This window comes from Ambystoma mexicanum, chromosome 12 (assembly GCF_040938575.1).
Source record: "Ambystoma mexicanum isolate Mex_15411 chromosome 12, UKY_AmexF1_1, whole genome shotgun sequence".
In the NCBI taxonomy this organism is placed as follows: Eukaryota; Metazoa; Chordata; class Amphibia; order Caudata; family Ambystomatidae; genus Ambystoma; species Ambystoma mexicanum.
The window spans coordinates 495,123,200-495,143,119 of NC_090936.1; the positions used below are offsets into that span (position 1 = coordinate 495,123,200).

At 49.7% G+C, this 19,920-nt stretch overlaps 1 protein-coding gene across 1 annotated transcript in view; it reads left to right on the plus strand.

Moving 5' to 3' along the window:
• STRA8 (stimulated by retinoic acid 8) overlaps nt 1-19,920 on the plus strand; it is a 244,635-nt gene that overhangs the window by 139,878 nt on the left and 84,837 nt on the right. The window contains exon 6 of the mRNA XM_069627700.1: nt 1,058-1,134. Coding sequence (XP_069483801.1) covers nt 1,058-1,134 — 77 coding nt within the window. The remainder of the gene's footprint in view (nt 1-1,057; nt 1,135-19,920) is intronic.

A 19,920-nucleotide genomic window follows, 5' to 3' on the forward strand; every position in this document is an offset into this window, starting at 1 on the left:
CACAATTATAATTTCTTCAAACAAACAATGTGAATTAGGAAACCTTATGTGTACAATCTAACATACACAATGCCCTAAGTGCCAGTTATCACATATATATCAGTTAAATGTTTTTCTCGTTCTCCAGCTGTAGCCATGCACATGTTTCAGTCCTATATGCAACTAACTGCTGGATCTTCTTCATTGGATCTCAATGGTGGGTCTTAATTTTTATGCTTCTGGATATTCAACAGCTTCCTTGTTTCATAAATGTAAAGCTTCAATTGTCTGTGATTCTTTGAATCCCAGGCAATCTTCAAGACACTTATTTTGTGTCAATAGGACTTTTTAAGGACACAGATGCCTTGCTTTTGAATGGTGGGAAAGCCAAGGTTCAAAACGCCAATCAGTGGAGTCACCATACTTTCATTATTTAGCAGCAAAACATGACACTCTCATGACATATTGAGCAGGCTGTAATTTCCAATCATAAGTAGTCTTTCATGTTGGGAAGTGCACCTCGACTGGTGATTCCTACACTCAGGTTTGTCTATGATCCTGGACTTCTGGCACTTTTAATGAGTCTTAAGGCTGTACACCTGCCCATGTTGTTAAGAATAAATAAATAGAAAATGCCCATTTCTCAACAGCAAATCTAGTCATCAGAGCACACCAGCATAGACATGTAACTATTACAAATTCAATGGATTTGTGTTGCCTCTTGCCTTTTGTTTATAACTACACTCAGTTTTTTTGGGTTGCTGGGAAAAGTAGTTTGGTTTACTGCTCATGTTGCTTTGAGGAATAGTAAAAAAGTAAAATGGGAATTATCAGTATTGCCTGAGTGGTTACGTTTTTTTAATATAATAAAGTGAATATTTAACATTTTTGCTTTTGGTGAGGCTACTTAACTGAAGGCTCTTTTTTAATGTAAAGTTTTAGTTGTCTTTAATTCTGTTTTAGATATTTGTCAAAGACAAGTTTGCAGGATGAAGCAGTCAGACCTACTGGAAGGGGCTTACAAGCATGACCATTATTTCATTGCATGTTTGTCAAACATCTTTTGTCATTTCTTCAGGTTCTTTTTGAAGATGCATTTGATCTGGCAACTGGGTTCCTTGATCACAGCGAGATACAAGGCATGTCCAGTCCAAGGTAACAATATTTTCTTTCTTCTTAAGGAGGTACTTGAATTAATTCTGTGCCGATATGAGGATTATCCGTCACCATTTCTGCTCGCTTTTTGTTTCAAAACACCACTGATGTGCAAAGGGTGTATACAGCACCAAAAGATCCCTATGAGTACTGTCCAATATCCTATCATGAACAACCACCCGCTTTTATACTCTTTCTAGCACCCCTTGTCTGCCTCTTTTATCTTTATCCACATGGATATCCTATTAAGAGGCAGGATATCCTAAAATTCTACTAAGTTTACATAAGTGGTATAGCTTGCAACTCCAGGGTTTGGCCTGCAATAAAACACCAAACCCTCGAGGCCGCAAAGGTGTCAGGAAACCCACAAGCAGGGCATGCTGAGATGCAAGGTCATCACAATACTAGGGTGATGAACTGTTTAGATGGGCCTTTTATCTGTGAATAATAGCTTTACTGAGGTATGCTTCTGCCAGTCACAGAAATGTGACCTCCTATGACCTTCTAATGTCTGCACTTTTCCGAGCCGACAAATGTACAAACTTGCTAGCTCAGCAAAAAAATAAATAAAGAGGCAATTTCGGGCACAAAAGCTGTTGGTGGGTTTAGGTTTCAAATAATGCACTGAGGAGCATAACATAGAAGTGTTTACAATTGAGTTCACGCAAGTCCAGATTATTCTGTTTGCTCCATCTACACATATTAATTGCTGATGTTGCAAATTATCTAGAAAGCCACTGATAGTGAACACACATTCACAGAACAGTTTGACTCAAGATCACAGGCATTCCAGTGCAATCCCACCACTTCTGAAAGCCTATTATATGCTAGCTTCCACTGAGTAACGTAAAATAAGGTGAAGTGATTGTCTGTAAAACAAATCACAAATCGCAGTTAACTAAGCAACTGTTACCTCTAATGGTGGAAATACACTTATCTACACTAGTAAACACTTTTCCAAAAAGTTTTATAAAAGTCAACACAGTTTATCAAACACATGAGTGGTGTTAACACTTCCTTTTCGCCACAAACCATTCACCATAATAGAGGACTTCAATGTCTTTTTCCTGGTTCACTAACATGCCATGATTACCGCTAACAAGCCCTTTGCCCGGTGGACTCTCCTGCAAGCATGAATCTCCTAACACTACTACACGTATTCTGCAGGGTGAGTTACTTCAACGCATCAGTAAAGTCTTTTGACTTTCAACAAAAATAAGAGTTACAATTGCTTCCACAAGGATGCAACATACATTGATGCTGTTTGTTCCACTGTTTAATTGGCCACATATACTGCAGGTTATATTTCTCTCCCCCTTTCCACTCTTCACAAGGAGGGCCACTTCCCTGCCAACGTTGAGCTTTCAGTATGTTACCTGGTAACTGTTGATAATGTCTTACATTCAATGTTCTCTCTCCAAGAAAGCTGTCTACCATCTTTCTTGTAATTACCCTTCTTTGGCTTAGACAGTGCTGGTTGTTATCAGTCTTATAGATTGCCCCCTCTTTACTTTGGCAATACTGGTTACAATTCTGGTTTGATATTGCTCCGGCTTTGTTTTACCAATGGTAATTATACTGGGGTTTTAATACTGTCCCCTTTGTTCGTGGCTTATGGTAATTACAGCCTTTCTCAGATAGTCTTCTACTTTCGTTTGGGTAGTGATCATTAAACACTTTCTCCCTTAGTTTCCTTTGTACATAATATTTGGGCTAAAACACTTCTTCTCATTAGTTCGGTATTCAAAATAGTGGCAAGCGTTCAGCGGTTTATATTGAAGCGTCCCAGGGTCATGTGTCTGTGGATAACTGACCAGATTTTCCCTACGTGTCCTAGTCTCTCGCTGCTGCTTCTGCTCTGCTCTTCTGTTTGGGAGCTTCTGAGTGCTCCGGCTGTGGTCCCGTGACTCACGTCTGTCCGAGCAGGAGTCCTCGTTACTCCTCTAGGATCCCGGTGCTCACCAGCCACCAGAGGCAGACATGCAGTATGGAGAGCACCTCTCTCCCATGTGGTAACCTGCAACAATGGCGCTTCCCGCCGTACAACCTCTGCAACCTGGGCTTCTCTGCTTTTCAATTCTCTCAGCACCATTAACCGCCACAATGGTGGTCCCGGCTTCCTCGATCCGTCCCTTCTCATCTGCACCTGAGGGGGATTTAAATACTCAAAATTCCCGCTCAGGTGTGGATTGTTCAGAACACTAGACTGCAGTTCTGTACCTCTGAGCTCTTCCTCCTCGTCCTATTACCTATGGTATTATGGGACTTGAAGTCCCCAACATTCCGATTCTTCATTTCATCACATATTTCGGTTTTAGTTTTACTTAACTCACTTTGTTTGTAGTACATATCTCTAGATGAAGATTTTAAAGATATCAATGGTTGTTTGTTGTTTTGACCGTTTAAACCAAAGGCAAGATCATTTTTCATCACAAGGGAGGGTATTGAAGTTCTGATTATTATCCTGACCATAATGGCTGTCATGATCAACATTTTGGGTACCATTAGAAAAGGGCGTTTGGCTCTGACAACAAGCCATTTAGATGATGAATGCTGGTACTCTCCTAGCGGGAACCCCCCTGTTCCCTTGGGGGCCTTCCCCTCCCAGGTGATCCACCTGGCTAATAACACCTACATGGTTAGTATCAGGAAGTGTCTGCCTTCCCCTGGCCAGCTGGGAGGAGACTTTAGGCTGGGATTCTGTGAGGATTTCATAGGATTCATCACATGGAGCTATGCAAATTATGCACATTTTTGGAATGTGAGCAATGGGAACGTGGGTAGCACTCACATGACCATCGAGCCCACTGTGAAAAGTTGGAATCTCTGGTGTAGTAACTCAGTTTCTCTTCTGGCTTTATATAAAGCCAGCTCCACTACATCATCTATAAAATATGAATGTTCTTGATTCAGCCATATGGTCAGCATCCCACTTCACACAGCAGGCCACAAGGCCACTGAATTAGTGTTTACATGTAGAATTGTTCCACAAACGTAACGATGTAACCGCAACTTTGTTTGGTTCACTTTTTCATAAACATCACCCTCCCAAATCTGCAGCAAAAATCACAGGTACTTTGGGACTGGATTTATGCCTCAGTAATTTCAGATGTTCAGACATAGGGGTCACAAATAAATTAACTGTTAAAAGCAATGAGATAAAGAAAAAGAAAGAGACCTTTCAATGCTGTATCTCGGGGCCAAATTATCACTGAAGCTGGAAGTATTCAACGGGACTTTGAATACAGTGGCTTTAATTGGCTATATGACACAGAACATGGGCATTCAAGGTTAAAGCTGGACATGTAAGGTTGTGGCTGCCCATAAGGGACTGTAGTTGGGCATGCAAGGACGTACCTAAATATGTGAGGTTGCGTCTGTGCATGTAATTGATGTGCATGGGCTTAAGAGGCTGCACCTTATATAACATGGCAGTGTATGGGCATTTGAAGATCCACACCTGGGCATATCAGGGTCTACTTAGGCATATGAGCTCATATGTGAGCTCATGAGCCTTTAGAAATAGGCATATAAGGTTGAAACTACTTATAGGGTTGGTACAAAGACAAGGCAAGGAATCTCTGATGCAGATCCAGGGACAAAATAATGTAGTTTGGATGGTCCTATGGTGTGAAACTCACAGAAATATAGAAACAGTTGAAACAGAGCTGCAGATCCACTAATTAAGACTGTGTCCACCATTGCCTCCTTAACCTCGATCCTCTTCCTGTAACTCTCTTATGTCCTCCTATGTCCTACCAAGTGTACCCTTAATAGTCTGTCCTTCCAATTGTATCTGCATACTCCTACATCCCGTCCGCTTTCCTCCATACTTGTGAAACATTCCGTCCTTCTGGAAGGGACCGGAGCACTTTTTGATGCATCAAAATGTATTGTCCTTCTTTTATGTTTACGCTGGGCTAGCCTGTGTGGCTTTAGCTCGCCTTCCTTGGCCCCACCCAGTGCATCGCCCTTTAGTCCTTTGTTCTCTGTGGTTGGGATCGGACACACTTGCATCACTGGGATTTTGTTTTTTTCTCTACTTGTCCTTTCAATTTGTCTTCCCGCGGTCAGCTTCTTTTCCTCCACCTATGCCAGAGCGTAAGGGATTTGCCTTGTGTTCCTCCTGTGGGCGTCACTATGTGGCGGAGGATCCTCACATTCTTTGTCACTAGTGCCTGGGCACAGACCATCACTAGGATGCGTGCTTCTACTGCGACTCCCTGACGGTCCGTGAACTCAAAAAAAGGCTTGTCAGGTGGGAGGAAGTCTTCTACAGCTTGCCTCCGGTACACCTCCCGAGCTTCATCGAAGAGAAGAGAAATTGCCCGGTAAGCATTCTTCTTTTTAGAGAACCCTGCCCGGGTCACTCCTTTCCGGTGTCATCCGGGGGTTGGGAGGATTCGCACCGGCTCTAGCATTATCAGGGTTCACCCTGAGGTGCCCCAAGTGGGGTCTAATCTGGAAACCAGAGTTTTCTCTGAGGATCCCCCTCTGGGGGTTTAGCGTACCGGGGTCACTCTGGAGGTTCCTCACCTAGGGGCTAAAGGTACCAGAGTAACTCCTGAGGTTCCCCTCAAAGGGGCTAAAAGAAGCAACAGCAATGCCAAGGTTCCCCAGTCTGGGACTAAAGGGACTTTCGTCCGAGGTTCCCCTCATCAGGGCTAAACATAGTACCTAGCTGAGGGAGCGAAAATTTTGGACAAGCATCCAAAGTCTTTAATTACCGGCTGTGCCGCGGATCCCTCAAACCATGCTAAAGTTTATCTCAAGGCTCCTAAAATTCCAGTCCAGACGACGACGACATCTTCTGACAGACCTGTGACGCATGCCACTTTATAAGGTCTCAAAATGGCATCTCGCCCAGTATTGACGGTGTCAGCCATTTTGTCAGGCCCTTCGGGCTCAGACAATTTGTCAGGGGCTTCAGGTCTAGCAGCCAGGCCCAAGTTGTTGCTGTCTGTGCCTTTGGGGAAAAACCCTTTCAATCCTCGGTTGGACTGGAATACGAGAATCCCTCTTCAACCAACAATATCGCTTCCACCGAATCAGCTCCGCTGCACTATTTGGATCCATAAATGGGGGCACGTCATGGAAGCCAGTTTCCACTGACTCGTGAAGGTTCATTCTGCTGAACAGCCAGATTCCTACGCACCAGCCTAGGCCATCTTCAGAAGAGGCATTCTTCATTCGTTTCCAAACCTGATGGACTCTGATCCCATGAAAGCTTACTTTAGGGACCTGTTCAAGGACATTTTGCCTAAGTCTCTGGAGCCACCAGGTCTTAGGGAGATGCCTCCTCTACTGCCTCCTCTGAAGCCAGTGGAGGTGCCTCCTCCTCCATTGCCCCCTCCGATTGAACAGCTTCTGGAGCCGAAAAGTCCTGAACCTGCAATCTCCTCAGCGCCTGCTGACGATCCTACCAAAGGGTACGGGTCAGAGGCCTATGAGGATATTGAGGACCCGCCCTCGTCCATCAGAGCATTTCATGATACAGTGTTGGGTTTTATGGCTATTTTAGACTTCGCAATTGCTGATCCTCCAGCTCTGTAGGAGTGGGTTTTATGGGTGGCCTTACGCTGGAGTCACAACAGTGTTCTGGCCTTTTTCTCCAAAAGGACATTTTGGCAGAAGCCATCACATAAACGAGACGATTGATGCCGGTACAAGCTTCAGACATCCTAGGAGATTCCTTTGGCTACATGTCCGCTTCCTTCTTCCACCGTAGTGGCAGCAGCGACTCTCCAGTTCAAATCTTTCTCTTCTTCCTCCTCTACATCACAGGTGTTGTCTAAGGAGGACAAAGTTCTTAATGCGTAGGGAAGAAGGTCTTTACTAATCCGGGTCGTCAGCTGCGTTAGCCAAATACAGAGGAGGTCCTAGCTGCAGCTAATCTTAAATTATGGAGCGAGTTGTTTGAGCAATTCATTCCTCAGGATAAACTTGAGGGTTTCAAGACCGGCTTGTCTGACGCCAGAGTTCTGGTCCAAGATTTGCTGGAAGGCGCTCAGCATCATGTCGATACCTCTGCACACGGCCTCATGATTGACATTTATATCACCACCAAGCGTTGCTTCACGCAAACAAGTTTTCAAAGGAGTTTCAGGAGAAGGTCTGTGACCTCCCCTTTGAGGGCAAGGAACTCTTCCACAGTTCCACGACGAAGAGCTGCCGAAAACTAAGGCTAGCACCTTAATGGCCAAATCTTTGTCAGTCCTCACGAAGCCTCCCGCAACCAGGCTATCTTATCTCCAGAAGTCAAATTTCCACTCGAGATCCTTCTCAGGGTTCTGGGGGTTTCAGAACTGCAAAACCCGTTCGCCAGATCGTTTCCCCAGCGGCCCTTGGTGCAAGCAGCAAAGGCAGAGTGGTTGGGTTTTCTCCCACTCGCCAGTATCCCTCCACTGATAAATTACCAAATTATGGTTTTCAATGGTCCCATGATACTCCGGTGGAGGCTGGGGCGGGGGGTGTCTCTCCTTGCATCTGGATGCGTGGAGGACTATCATGAAAGACCGGTGGGTCACACGAGTAACACTGATTGACAGAGCCGATGAAGGATGCCTACTGATGTTTTTACTTGTTGTTTTCTTAAATGTCTCTCCAAATTGTTTGTACATGTTATGTTTGTATTTGTCATGTGGTCTGCATGCATTCATTGGTGCACTTTTCTTTACTTTTGATGTACGCTTGGAATCTGACAAATGTATATGGTGGCTAATTCAACTATAATGTTGTGTGTTCATTGAATTAGAAACGCCCTGATGAAGGACTTATCAAAATCCGAAATGCATTGGCAATTTTCGCATATGTGAATAAAACAGAAATATGCTGATTATCAAGAAAGTCGTTTTTTGAATGTGGTACAAACTGCGCACTACAGCAGTATTCCTAGAGGAATACAACATAATTGAAACAAACACAAAAAGCAAAATTTTGAACTTTAAAGACACCACTTGAGTGGTAATTAGGGTGTGCAACCCACAGCGAAGGATATCGAGCCTAGGTCTTTTTCTGTTGTCATTATTAAACTTGCCCAGCACAGAGGCATGATATAGTGGGTTGCACCCCACTCTATAATTAATTTTTATTAAAAGAATTGCGATACATTATTTACACAAGTGGTGCCCGCTCATCCTCTCCTAAAACAGACGGGTGGGTCTTGTCAGTCGCCTGCTCAGATTTCTGGTGATCCCTCCATACCAGCCTCCTTTACACAAGACAGGGTCTGCCTCTCTCTGCACCAAGGTCCAGGAGCTTCTGGACTTGAGGGCAGTAGAACGAGTTCCTCTGGCACGTGGAGTTATATTCCTGCATTTTTACAGTGCTGAAACCCAAATAGGCTTGCCTGTGCACTATCTTGGACCTATCCAATTTCAATCTACACATTCTCCAAGAAAGATACAAGATGTTCACGCCCATGCACATCCGCTCCTCCCTCCTGAAGGACGATTGGCTCTGCATGGTGGATCTTCAAGATGTGTACCTGTATATACCAATTTGGGTCCAGCACTGCAGATACCTTAGAGTTTTGGTAGGGGCCGAGCCTTTTCAATACCAGGTCCTCCCCTTCAGGTTGAGCTCAGCACTACAAGTGATTACGAAGATGATGTCTGTAATTCCAGCTTTCCTCACACTTCAGCAAGTGCATGTCTATCCGTATTTGGACGACTGGCGACTTCCGAGTTATTGTCCCTGTACAGCAGCAGGCAATTTACAGTTGCTTCTCCAGCTGCTGTACCGGCTGGGTCTGTCAGTGAACTGGCAAAAATCATCAATTACAGTCTCACAAGACCTGATTTTCTTGGGGTTCGTTGGAACATAGACAGTGCCAGGGTCTTTCTGACTGAGGACAGAATGAAGGATTTGTCGCAGACATGCTTGCTTTTCCTCAATTCCACCCACAGGTCGGCGTGGTGAGTTCAGAGACTCCTAGGGCTGATGGCCTCATGTGACTTAGCCCTCCCTCTGGCGAGGTTAAAAATGAGAGCACTCAATTAGCACTCAGATAGAACTGGTCCGAGTCATCGGATCCAGACTCTCGCTTAATTCCAGGGACTCCGGACATGGTACCCGATCTCCGCGGATGGTCGGATTTCACCAATCTGCCAGTGGAGACCCCCTTTAGGGATCCATCACCGCAGGTCATAGTAACAATGGATTCCTCCCTACTGGGGTGAGGGGCAGCGTTGAAACATCTGGACTTTTTCGACCTATGGTCTCCCCTGGACCGGATACGCCATATCAATTACCTCAAGCATTCGGTCATTTTCATGGCCTTGAAGGATTTTCTGCTATCCATCACCAACGAAGTGGTTCGGATTTGGACAGACAAATCTGTGGCAATGTTCTACGTGAACAAATAGGGAGGGACCAGGACCCAGCTGCTAGTGGACTTAGCCTTTCAGATTTGGGAATGACCAGTGCAGAACGGTATCTGGCTACAGGCTGTACATATACTGGGTCAGGAAAATATAGCAGCAGATTCACTCAGCTGCCAGTCCGTAGCAAACCGCGAGTGAGAATTGAGCCAGCAGGTTCTGTCAGATCTTTTCAGCGTTGGGGACACTGACTTAAGACTTGTTTGCAACACCCTTCAACAGGATGCTTCTGCAGTATACTTCCAAGGAAGGCCTGGTTCCAGGTTTCCTGGGGGATGCGCTGGTGATTTTGGTGGACGGCACAATGGCATTTGCCTTCCCTCCTCTTCCCTTGATCCATTGGGGGCTGTTGAAGCTGAAGAGAGATCACAACTGGACTCTACTCTTCATAGCTCCTTGGTGGCCAGACAAGTTCTGCTTCCTGGAGCTGTAACATCTATCAGTATAACCTTTGATCAGCTTGCCGGAGATTCCTGACCTTCTGCACCAGAAGGAACAATGGGTGAGGCATCCCTCCCCACAATCCTTTAGCTTGGCGGATTGGTTCCTGAGATCAGGTCCCAAGCACAGCTCAATCTCTCAGAGGGCAATATTTGTATCATCCAGGCTCGGCGCAAACCTTCCACGTGTGCTCCATACAGGAGCAAATGGCTCTTTTTCCGTCACTGGTGCCTAGAAAAGCAGCATGATCCTTGTCAGGCCTCTATAAATTGTGTCCTTTTCGTTCCTTCCGGACCTTGCGGCTACAGACATTCATGTTCTCTCATGTAGAACATACTTGTCTGCTATTGGCGCTTACCTTAACATGGACACTTGTTCATTCACGCTCATGAATCCAAAGATAAAATGGCATTTCGCTAGTCCCCTTCACCTTTTTCTTCCAGTCAAGCCACCTCACCCTAAATGGGGGCTCGATGTGGTTCTCAACGCGCTTTGTCACAAACCTTTCAGACCCTTGGCAACGGTTCAGTTACAGCTCCTCACTTGGAAGGTGGCATTTTCGGTTGCCATTACATCAGCCAGAAGAATCAGGGAGCTGCAGGCTCTTTCTATTGAGGAGTCTTTTCTGGCTTTCCATAAAGACAAGGTGGTGCTCCGTACACCACGCCTTTCTTCCCAAAATTGGATCGGAATTTCACATTAATCTGTGTTTCCTTTCCAGTCTTTTTTCCGGATCCAGCGTCAGGCGCCGAGCGGGTCCTTCACAACCAGGATGTTAGAAGGGCTCTTAAGTGTTATTTAGAAGAACAAAATACTTCAGAACCTCTTCTCATCTGTTCGTTAACTTTGGGAATACAAAAGGAGTGCAGCCATCTAAAGCTTCCATTTCATGCTGGATTACCTCATGCATTTCAGAAGGTTACTAAGTCGGGGACTTCATGCCTCTGAAGGCATCCATGCGAACCTGGTACGGGGTAAAGCTGCGGCTGTAGCTTTTTAAGAATATATTCCTTGGGAAAACATTGCTAGGGGGGCCACATGGGCCTCTTCCTCAGCGTTTTGTAAATACTATTGGCTTGACCTTGGGTCACGAGCCGACGCTCAGTTTGGTCAGGCTGTGCTGAGGAACCTGTTTAAGTAAGGGAGTTTTCCATCCCCCCAGTTTAGTATCATTGCTTGTGAATCCTCCACAAGCATGGAGGAAAAGGGACGGGACGTAGTAGTAAAACAAAGTTACTCACCGTAGTCACTAACGTAATCCTAGTCCATAGTCCCCTTTCCTCCATATGCCTGCCCGCCTTCCCCTCTAAAAAAAGTTCCCTTTTTATGCTAATATGTCTTCCGACCTTGGCGATAGAAAAGGACTGAAGGGCTATGCGCTGTGCGGGACCGAGGAAGGCAGGCTAAAGCCACAAGCGCTGGCCCTGCATAAAAATAAAACCGGGACAAGGGCGTCATTGCGACCCAGGCAGTAATGGGTTAACGGCCCTGTAAAGGTGCCGGAGCCGTCAACCCCTTACCACCTCATTACGAGTCTGCTCGCAGGAACCCGCTAAGGACGTATTGTTAGACTAGACGTCCTTAGCGGGTCCTGCGAGCAGACCAGGGTGCTAACAACGGGCCTGTTATTAACGGGCCCGTTGTTAGCACCCTTCCCATTCCCATTGAGCCCTATGTGGGCTCGAATGGGAATGGGGATGTGCTGGGGTCGGCTTCCCTGAATGGGGAAATACCGGGCCCTCCAAGGTAGGAATGGTCTGGTAATTCCCCATTCAGGGAACCCGGACCCGGTAAGAGGGTAGCCATGCTGCTAATAGCGGCATGGTTACCCCCTACCTCGTAATGACCCCCAATACATTTTTGATGCTTCAAAAAGTGCTCCAGTCCCGTCCCGAAGGACGCAATGTCCCACAAGTATGGAGAAAGGGGACTATGGGCTAGGAGTATGTTAGTCAATACAGTGAGAAACTTTGTTTTTATTGTGCCCTCTTACTATAACCACTGTAACCCTTAGTATAGCGCTCTGATGCTGTGCATCTATATGTGCGCTTTATAAAAAGGCATATACATTACATACATCAATCTGAACATATAGAATTTCTCTTGGGATATGATTGCAGTCGCTGGGCAACGGAAGATTAACTCGGGCAGGTGATGCCTTACCTGCACATATGAGGCTGCACTTTGTGTAAGATGCTTCTTCGCCTGGCGTGATGGTAGTACCTGGAAATGTGAGACTGCAACTGGTTATATGAAGCTCTACCTGGGCATAGGATGTGGAAGCTGTGCATTTACCGCTTCATCGGTTCATAGTATGGCCATAGCTGGAGATATGAGGCTAGTACTGCAAACACAACTATACAGGGCCTTTGGAACTTTACCTAGGCATATGAAACAGGACCCTGTATAAGATTTTAAAGGGGAGCAAAACGGTTTTTTGGGAGAAAGGCTTTTACCACTGCCAATGTAAGTATTTTCTATGTGAGTAAAATGGATACATTTTTTGCAATCCATACTTTTTTTACAACTAGTTAAAACATGTGCTTCAAAAAGATTTTGTCCTCCCACGTATTCGTCATCTTATGATATTTCCATGTCCATCTTCAGCTGCTTTGGACATTTTTTACAGCAGAGGGTGCTGCGCGTATATGCCTGTCGACTCGATGCCCCTCAATGTCATTGATGGTATAAAGTGTGCGCAGCGACCGTTGGCTTCAGATCCGTTTTTCTGTGAAAGCTATCACTTCTGATACGGTGCGCTTCGGTTCCCTCGAGAATCTTTGATATAAATCTTAAAATGGCATCATCATCAGCGTTTTGAACTCCGAGATCAGGGTTTAAGAAGTGCCAGGACTGTGGGGCGAAGATGTCCCTTACGGACCCCCATTGGGTGTGTCTGTGGTGCATGGGTTCCTCTCACGCTACCTTTGACTGTAAGGCCTGCCTATTGATGCCAGCAAAAGCCTTGAAAGAGCGAAGAGGAAAACTAGCGGCAGGTAGGTCTAAATCCCCATCAACGACTCCGTCGAAAAGACAGTCTTCTGATGAGTCAAGGAATATTTCTCCTCTACGAAAGAAGAGAAAAAGATCGAGATCACGCAGCAGTTCTCACCACTCTTCATCTTCACAGCAATCGAAGAAAAGGCACCATAGGTCGCCGTCTTCGTCGTCATGCAGTTGCTCCCCAGAACGGGTTAAATGCCTGACGAAATCAGCCTCCCCGGCTGAGTGGGAGCATTTCACAGTTAAATTGATGAGAGTATTGGAGAATGCGGCCTTGACCCCCTTGAAAAAGTCAACAAGAAAAAAGATAAGTGCAAACCTGTGTGCCTTCGGGCCTGGGAGGCAAGGACAAATCTCCTCGAGAGTGGTTTGAGACAAATCTTTTTTGAGGAAGAAGTCATTGATGCCATTGACGCCGAAAGACTCGTCGGACCCTAAAAAGTCCTTGACGCCGCAAGCATCGAAGCCCTCGACATCGATGGCATCTAAAATTTCGGCGCCACCATCAACGCCATTGACAATTACAGAGAAATTATATAATACACCACTACCAATAAAGGATTTTTTTTAAATCACTTCTATTTATATGGAAGCAGTACATTCCTCTGATGGTTCATGTCCGTTTGGCCTTCAATATGGAACACCTGGTGTCCCTGAAGCCTTGATTAAAAATGTACAGGAAAAATGTACAGGAATCCCTGCAAAAGGCAAATGGACTAGATACATCCCCAGAATTAGATTTGGGAGACCTGAGAGACCTGATCCTACTGACCATGCAGAAGCGTTTTACAGACATTTAATGTCCAGGGCAGTGGAATACATTGGGTGGAAAAGATCCACACCAATATATGAGCAGACTGTGTGGGGGTGTTAATTGTGTTGGAACTCTCTTGGCTGCTGACTCAAAATTGCTGGTGAAAGTATTTTTTCCTATTCACTGGTGATGAGGAGGAGCAACTCTTTAAAATCCCTTCTTCGGACGCGAAGCATCGCAGAATGTGTGGGAGTGTTCATTGTGTTGGAACTCGCTTGGCTGGTGACTCGAAATTGCTGTTGAAAGTATTTTTTTCCTATTCACTGGTGACGAGGAGGAGCAACTCTTTAAAATCCCTTCTCTTGACGTGGAGCGTCGCAGAGTGTGTGGGGGTGTTCATTGTGTTGGAACTCTCTTGGCTGGTGACTCGAAATTGCTGGTGAAAGTATTTTTTCCCTATTCACTGGTGAAGAGGCGGAGCAACTCTTAAAAATCCCTTCTCCGGACGCAGAGCGTCACAGAGTGTGTGGGAGTGTTCATTCTCCAGCATGGGGTCTGGCATGGATTCACATGCTCATGAATATTCCCCGTCGTCAGGCTGGGAATCCTCGGTAAAGAAAAAACCAGTATCAGTTTCGTTTCTGATCTGTCTTTCGTAGTAATAACCAATCACTGGTCTCTGCGTCATACTGACCACAGCCAATGACTGCCCTCTACCTAAGCACCGCCTCTGGCAGCCATCTTCAGATTTTTACCGCACGTTCATGTGTTGGGATCCTCGTGCTATTGCTCTCGAGCGTTAGTGCTATTTTTCGCGCTTTTTCACAAAAAACTTCGATTCTTTCGGTCAAAAGAGCCTCAAGCTCCACCGATCCTACATCCGATCAACGGGGACCCGTGTCGGATTCGTCTGTTCCCCTCAAGGGTGAAGATTTCGTCGAGCTACACTTCGGAGGACTCCAGAAGCTTCTCAGGCCCGGTCTCGGAGATGGCCCAGGAGAAGGGAAGCTCGACGCCCGGAAAGCTGTTCAGGGTCTGCCCTGGATGCCAGCTGCAGAACGTCTTTAAGGAGGACGAACACTCTTTCTGCCTTTACTGCCTTCATGAGGACAAAACGCACGTGGAGAAGGACTGTGCGTTTTGCGGCAACATGTCGGAACGGACCATGAAGGACCGTCATCAACGACTCGCCAACTGGCTGGAGGGTAAGAGCCCGTCTGGCGAGAAGAAGAAGAAATCCGAGCGGTCTTCTAAGACCTTTGAGGGCGCCCCGGCGACGGGGGCCCAACATAAGGCCAAGCACCGCGAGTCCGCTGGCACCGGGAGCGCCGAACGGTCGGGCTCTACGGGCGCCAGGCAGGGCGCACCCTCCCCGGCACCATCAACCACGAGCCAACGCTCTGGGTCGGGTAAGAGGAAGGCCGAGCACCCGGCGAAGCTCCTGGAGAGGCCCCGGTCGAGCTCTAAGGCAGAGGAGGAGCGTGGCAGTGCCCCCTCCCTCAAGGATAAGGCGGTGAGCGCACCTAAGGTGGTGAAGGCCTTGATCCATCCGACCAAGCCCTCTATCGAAACGGTCGCGGCGGCCCTGGCTCAGCCTGTGGAGGCTGCACCAGTGGTGGCGACCTCAGGGCCCAGAATCTCCCTCCCTCCTCGGAGGGAGTCTTCTTTTGTGCCCATCGATAGGACCCCCGTGAAACCCTCCGTGGGGAAGAAGAAGGGGGGGCAGGGCGTCGTCGTAGATTCGGCCTCAACCTCAGAAGAGGAGCTGATCGAGGTCTTAAGCCACGGCCTAGGCGTGGAACAAGGCCAGCCCGTCGGAATGGACCCTGACGCAGGTGACGACGACGACATCGTCGAGGATACCGACGGGGCCCCTGCTCGCCCGTCGGATTCCCCTCTGCCAGCGCCGCAAGACAACTCGGCGGCCATTTTGTTGGCCATACAGTCCTTATGCTCCGAGATAAGGACGAGGCTACCGTTACCGACGGAGGAACCTCTCCCGTCGGGGGATCCAGAACCGGGACCTTCTGGTGTTCCCCCTACCAAGAAAAGAAGGATCCATCCACCACCTCCTTTTCAACCGTCACGCCCCGTCCAGCCCTCCTCCCCTTCCACCCGAGGGGATGATACGGGGACTGACACGGCAGCGACGGGTACGGACGACGAGGCATACGACGAGGATTTTCCGTCGTCGCCTCCCACCAGGGCTTCTCCGCCCGACGAGATCGGATCTTTCCACTCCATGATCTCCAGGGCTTCCGAGCTTTTCCAACTCTGCCCTGAGGAGAAGAAAAAGGAAGGCTTCCTTTATCAGCGGCGCGAGGCCAAGAGGAAGACGGTCCTCGCAGTGCCTCTGTTGGACGACATTTGGGATGAGGGCCTTTCCCTCCTCAAGAACCCTTCCACGACGCCAGCTAGAAGAGACCGGTACGAGAAAAAGTACCGGGTCCCTGACACGGCCCCCCTATGCCTCTGGGCGCAGCCTACCCCGGATTCCGTCGTCTCCGCGGCAGCCAGGAAGAAAACGGGGGGGGGGTGCGGCCTCCACATCGACTTCCCCGCCGGACGGCGAGGGAAAGAAATTGGATGCTATGGGACGTAGAGTCATCTCGTCGGCAGCGACGACGATTAAGGCGGCCAACGCCTTGGCTATCGTGGCCCGCTACGACAGGGAGCTCTGGTACAAGATAGCTCCCCTGCTGGATTTTCTGCCGGACGACAAGAGGGCGGAGGCCCTGGAGATCCTGCAGGAAGGGGAGGTGGCCTCGGACCACGCCATCACCGTGGCGACGGACATCGCCGACACTGGGTTCCGCCAGCTGGGCAACGGCGTTTGCCTTCGACGTCGTGGATGGCTCAAAGCTACGGACTTCCGGCAGGACGTCCAGACCAGAGTCCTGGACATGCCCTTCGACGGGAACAACCTGTTTGGCAAGACAGTGGACGATTCCCTTCAGGCCATCAAGGCGGATACTGAGACGGCCCGGGCCCTTGGAGTCCTGCAGCAACGACGGACGCCCTTTCGGAGCGGCGGAGGCAAGGGCGCCTCCAAAGGTTCCGGCGGCGGTTTCGCTTCCTACCGTCAAGCGGCCCGCTCGTCGTCGCAATAGGCCTACAGAGGACGAGGCAACTCTAGCGGACCCCGCCGTCGTCGCCAAGGAGGTCAAGGCGGCAAGGCCGCGTCCAAGCAGGATTGAACCGGCCGTGAGGTCGGGCCCCCACCGAAGCACCCCGGTGGGAGGCCGGCTGGCGGGCTTCGTCAGCGTGTGGGAGTCCATCTCCACCGACCGTTGGGTGCTGGACGCCCTGGCCCGGGGCCACGCGCTCGAGTTTCAAAGAAGGTGCCCGCGCGTCCCCCCCGTGGCCAGGAAAGAACTTCACGTCCCTCAACTTCTCCTGGAGGTAAAGGCGATGCTCAGAAAGGGCGCCATCGAACTCGTCCCAAAGAGGCTTCGGGGCTCCGGAGTCTACTCGAGATACTTCCTCGTGAAGAAGAAGACGGGAGGATGGCGCCCCATCCTAGACCTGCGACGTCTGAACAAGTTCATCAAGGCGCAGAAGTTCCGGATGGTCACCCTCCAGCACGTCCTGGGTCAGCTGGAGGAAGGAGACTTCCTATCGTCGTTGGATTTGGAGGATGCCTACTTCCACATTCCCATCCTAAAGGGGCACCGAAAATTCCTCAGATTCGTGGTCCAAGGGTGTCATTACCAGTTCAAAGCCCTTCCCTTCGGACTACGGTCGGCACCCAGGGTATTCACCAAGTGCCTCGCACCGGTGGCGGCGCAGCTGCGCCGCGAGGGGATTCACGTCTACCCCTACCTGGACGACTGGCTCATCCGCGCCAAGACGAGGGAGCTCGCCGTGGTCCACACGGCAAGGACCGTCCAACTCCTCACGGACCTGGGATTCTCCGTGAACTACACCAAATCCCACCTGGTGCCCGCGCAAGTCGCACTGTTTCTGGGAGCGAGGCTCGACACAGTGTCCCTTCTGGCCTCCCCGTCGGAGGAGAGGACCAGGACCATCTTGGGCAAGGTGCAACGGATGTTGGTGGCCGACGCGGCCAAAGTGAGGTCCATCAAGTCCCTCCTCGGGATGATGTCTTCCTGCATCTACCTCATTCCCATGTGCAGGCTCCGGATGCGCCCGTTGCAAGAATTCCTGGATGCGCGCTGGATCCAGACGACGGGCAGCTTCAAGGAAAGGATCAAGCTCGACGAGAGTTTCCGACGAGCGATACGGTGGTGGGGCACCCGCGCGCACCTGACGGCGGGCATGGACTTCCAGACCCCAGCCCACCAGGAGACTGTGACCACGGATGCCTCCCTGGAAGGGTGGGGAGCGCACACCGAAAATCTGCACGCAAGGGGACTCTGGCTCCCGACGGAGAAGTCCCTGCATATCAACGTCCTGGAGCTCCGTGCAGTGTTTTGGGCCCTCAGGTCCTTCCTTCCGTCCCTCAAGGGCAAGGTGGTGAGGATCTTCACCGACAACACCACCACCATGTTTTACATCAGGAAACAGGGCGGAACCAGGTCCCCAGCGCTGTCCAAGGAGGCGCAGGACCTGTGGCATTGGGCCGTCGCCCAAGGGATTTTTCTGGTGCCGTTTCATCTGGCAGGGATAAAAAACACCATCGCCGACTCACTCAGCAGGGAGCTGCGCTCGTGCCACGAGTGGGAACTACGGCAGGATCTGGTGGATCGCCTCTTCCGACGGTGGGGCACACCCCAGATCGACCTGTTCGCGACGGCGACAAACACCAAGTGCCGGAGGTTCACCAGCAGGTTTCCCCAGACGAGGAGCATGGGCGATGCTTTCTCGTTCCCCTGGGAGGGCCTGTTCCTCTACGCGTTCCCTCCCTTGCCTCTGCTAATCCGGCTCGTCAACCAGCTCAAGAGGTCACGGTGCAGGATGATCCTCGTCGCACCTGCGTGGCCGAGGCAGATATGGTTCCCGGACTTGCTGGACTTGTCAGCGTCCCCGCCGATCAAGCTGCCGGCGGACGCGGATCTACTCTCCAGGGAAGGAGGCGCCATCCTCCACCACGACCCGAAGTCGCTGAACTTGCAGGCCTGGCTCCTGCAGCGCTAGAGTTTGGAGGATACGACATACCGGCCGATTGCAGAGAGGTTCTTGCAAAGGCCAGGGCGTCCTCGACTCTTAAATGCTACGGACACAAATGGAAGAGGTTCTCTGTCTGGTGCCACGCACAGAAGATTAACCCTCTACGGATTACTGCTCCCCAAGTACTGCCGTACCTGCTGACGCTGGCCAAGGCTGGGCTGGCACACGCGTCCATCAAGATTCATCTTGCTGCGATCTCCCGATACACCAGAACCACGGGGCGGACGTCCTTGTGGTCTCATCGCCTGGTGAAAGAGTTCATGAAGGGACTGTTCAGATCGTTCCCGCCGGTGAAGGCTCCGGCCCCGGCGTGGGAGCTCAACGTGGTGCTGACCAAGCTCATGGGACCTCCGTTCGAGCCTCTGCACTCGGCCCCGTTGAAGTTTCTATCGTGGAAAACAGCTTTTCTTGTGGCCATCACCTCCGCACGACGAGTGGGAGAGATCCAGGCCCTTTCCTGCAAGGCCCCGTACTTGACTTTCCACGACACGAGGGTAGTGCTCAGGACGCACCCCTCCTTCATGCCCAAGGTACCGTCGGACTTCCATCTCAACGAACCCTTGGTGTTACCTGTGTTTTTCCCGTCGCCTTCGTCGCCGGCTGAGAGGACTTTGCACTCGCTGGATGTAGCTAGAGCGCTGAAGTTCTACGTGGACCGCACGAAGGGTTTTCGGAAGACGTCACAACTCTTTGTGAACTTTGGACCTGTCAATCAGGGGAAGGCTCTCTCGAAGGCTTCCATCTCCAGATGGCTCTCCGGCTGTATCATGTGCTGTCACCGGTTGGCAAACCGACCGCTGCCTGGCCGTCCGAGAGCCCATTCCACCAGAGCGATCGCAGCTACCACGGCGTTCCTATCTGGTGTGCCCCTGCTGGACATATGCAGGGCTGCTACGTGGAGGTCGACGCACACCTTCACGAAATTCTACTGCGTCGACCGGGATTCCAGGGAGGAGTCCAGGGTCGGCCAAGCAGTGCTGCGCAACCTGTTCGCCTGAGGTGAGCCTGGTGAGGAGGTAAGATGCTTAATGTTGAGTTGATGTGATGCTTAATGTTGAGCCTTTGCCACCTCCCGTG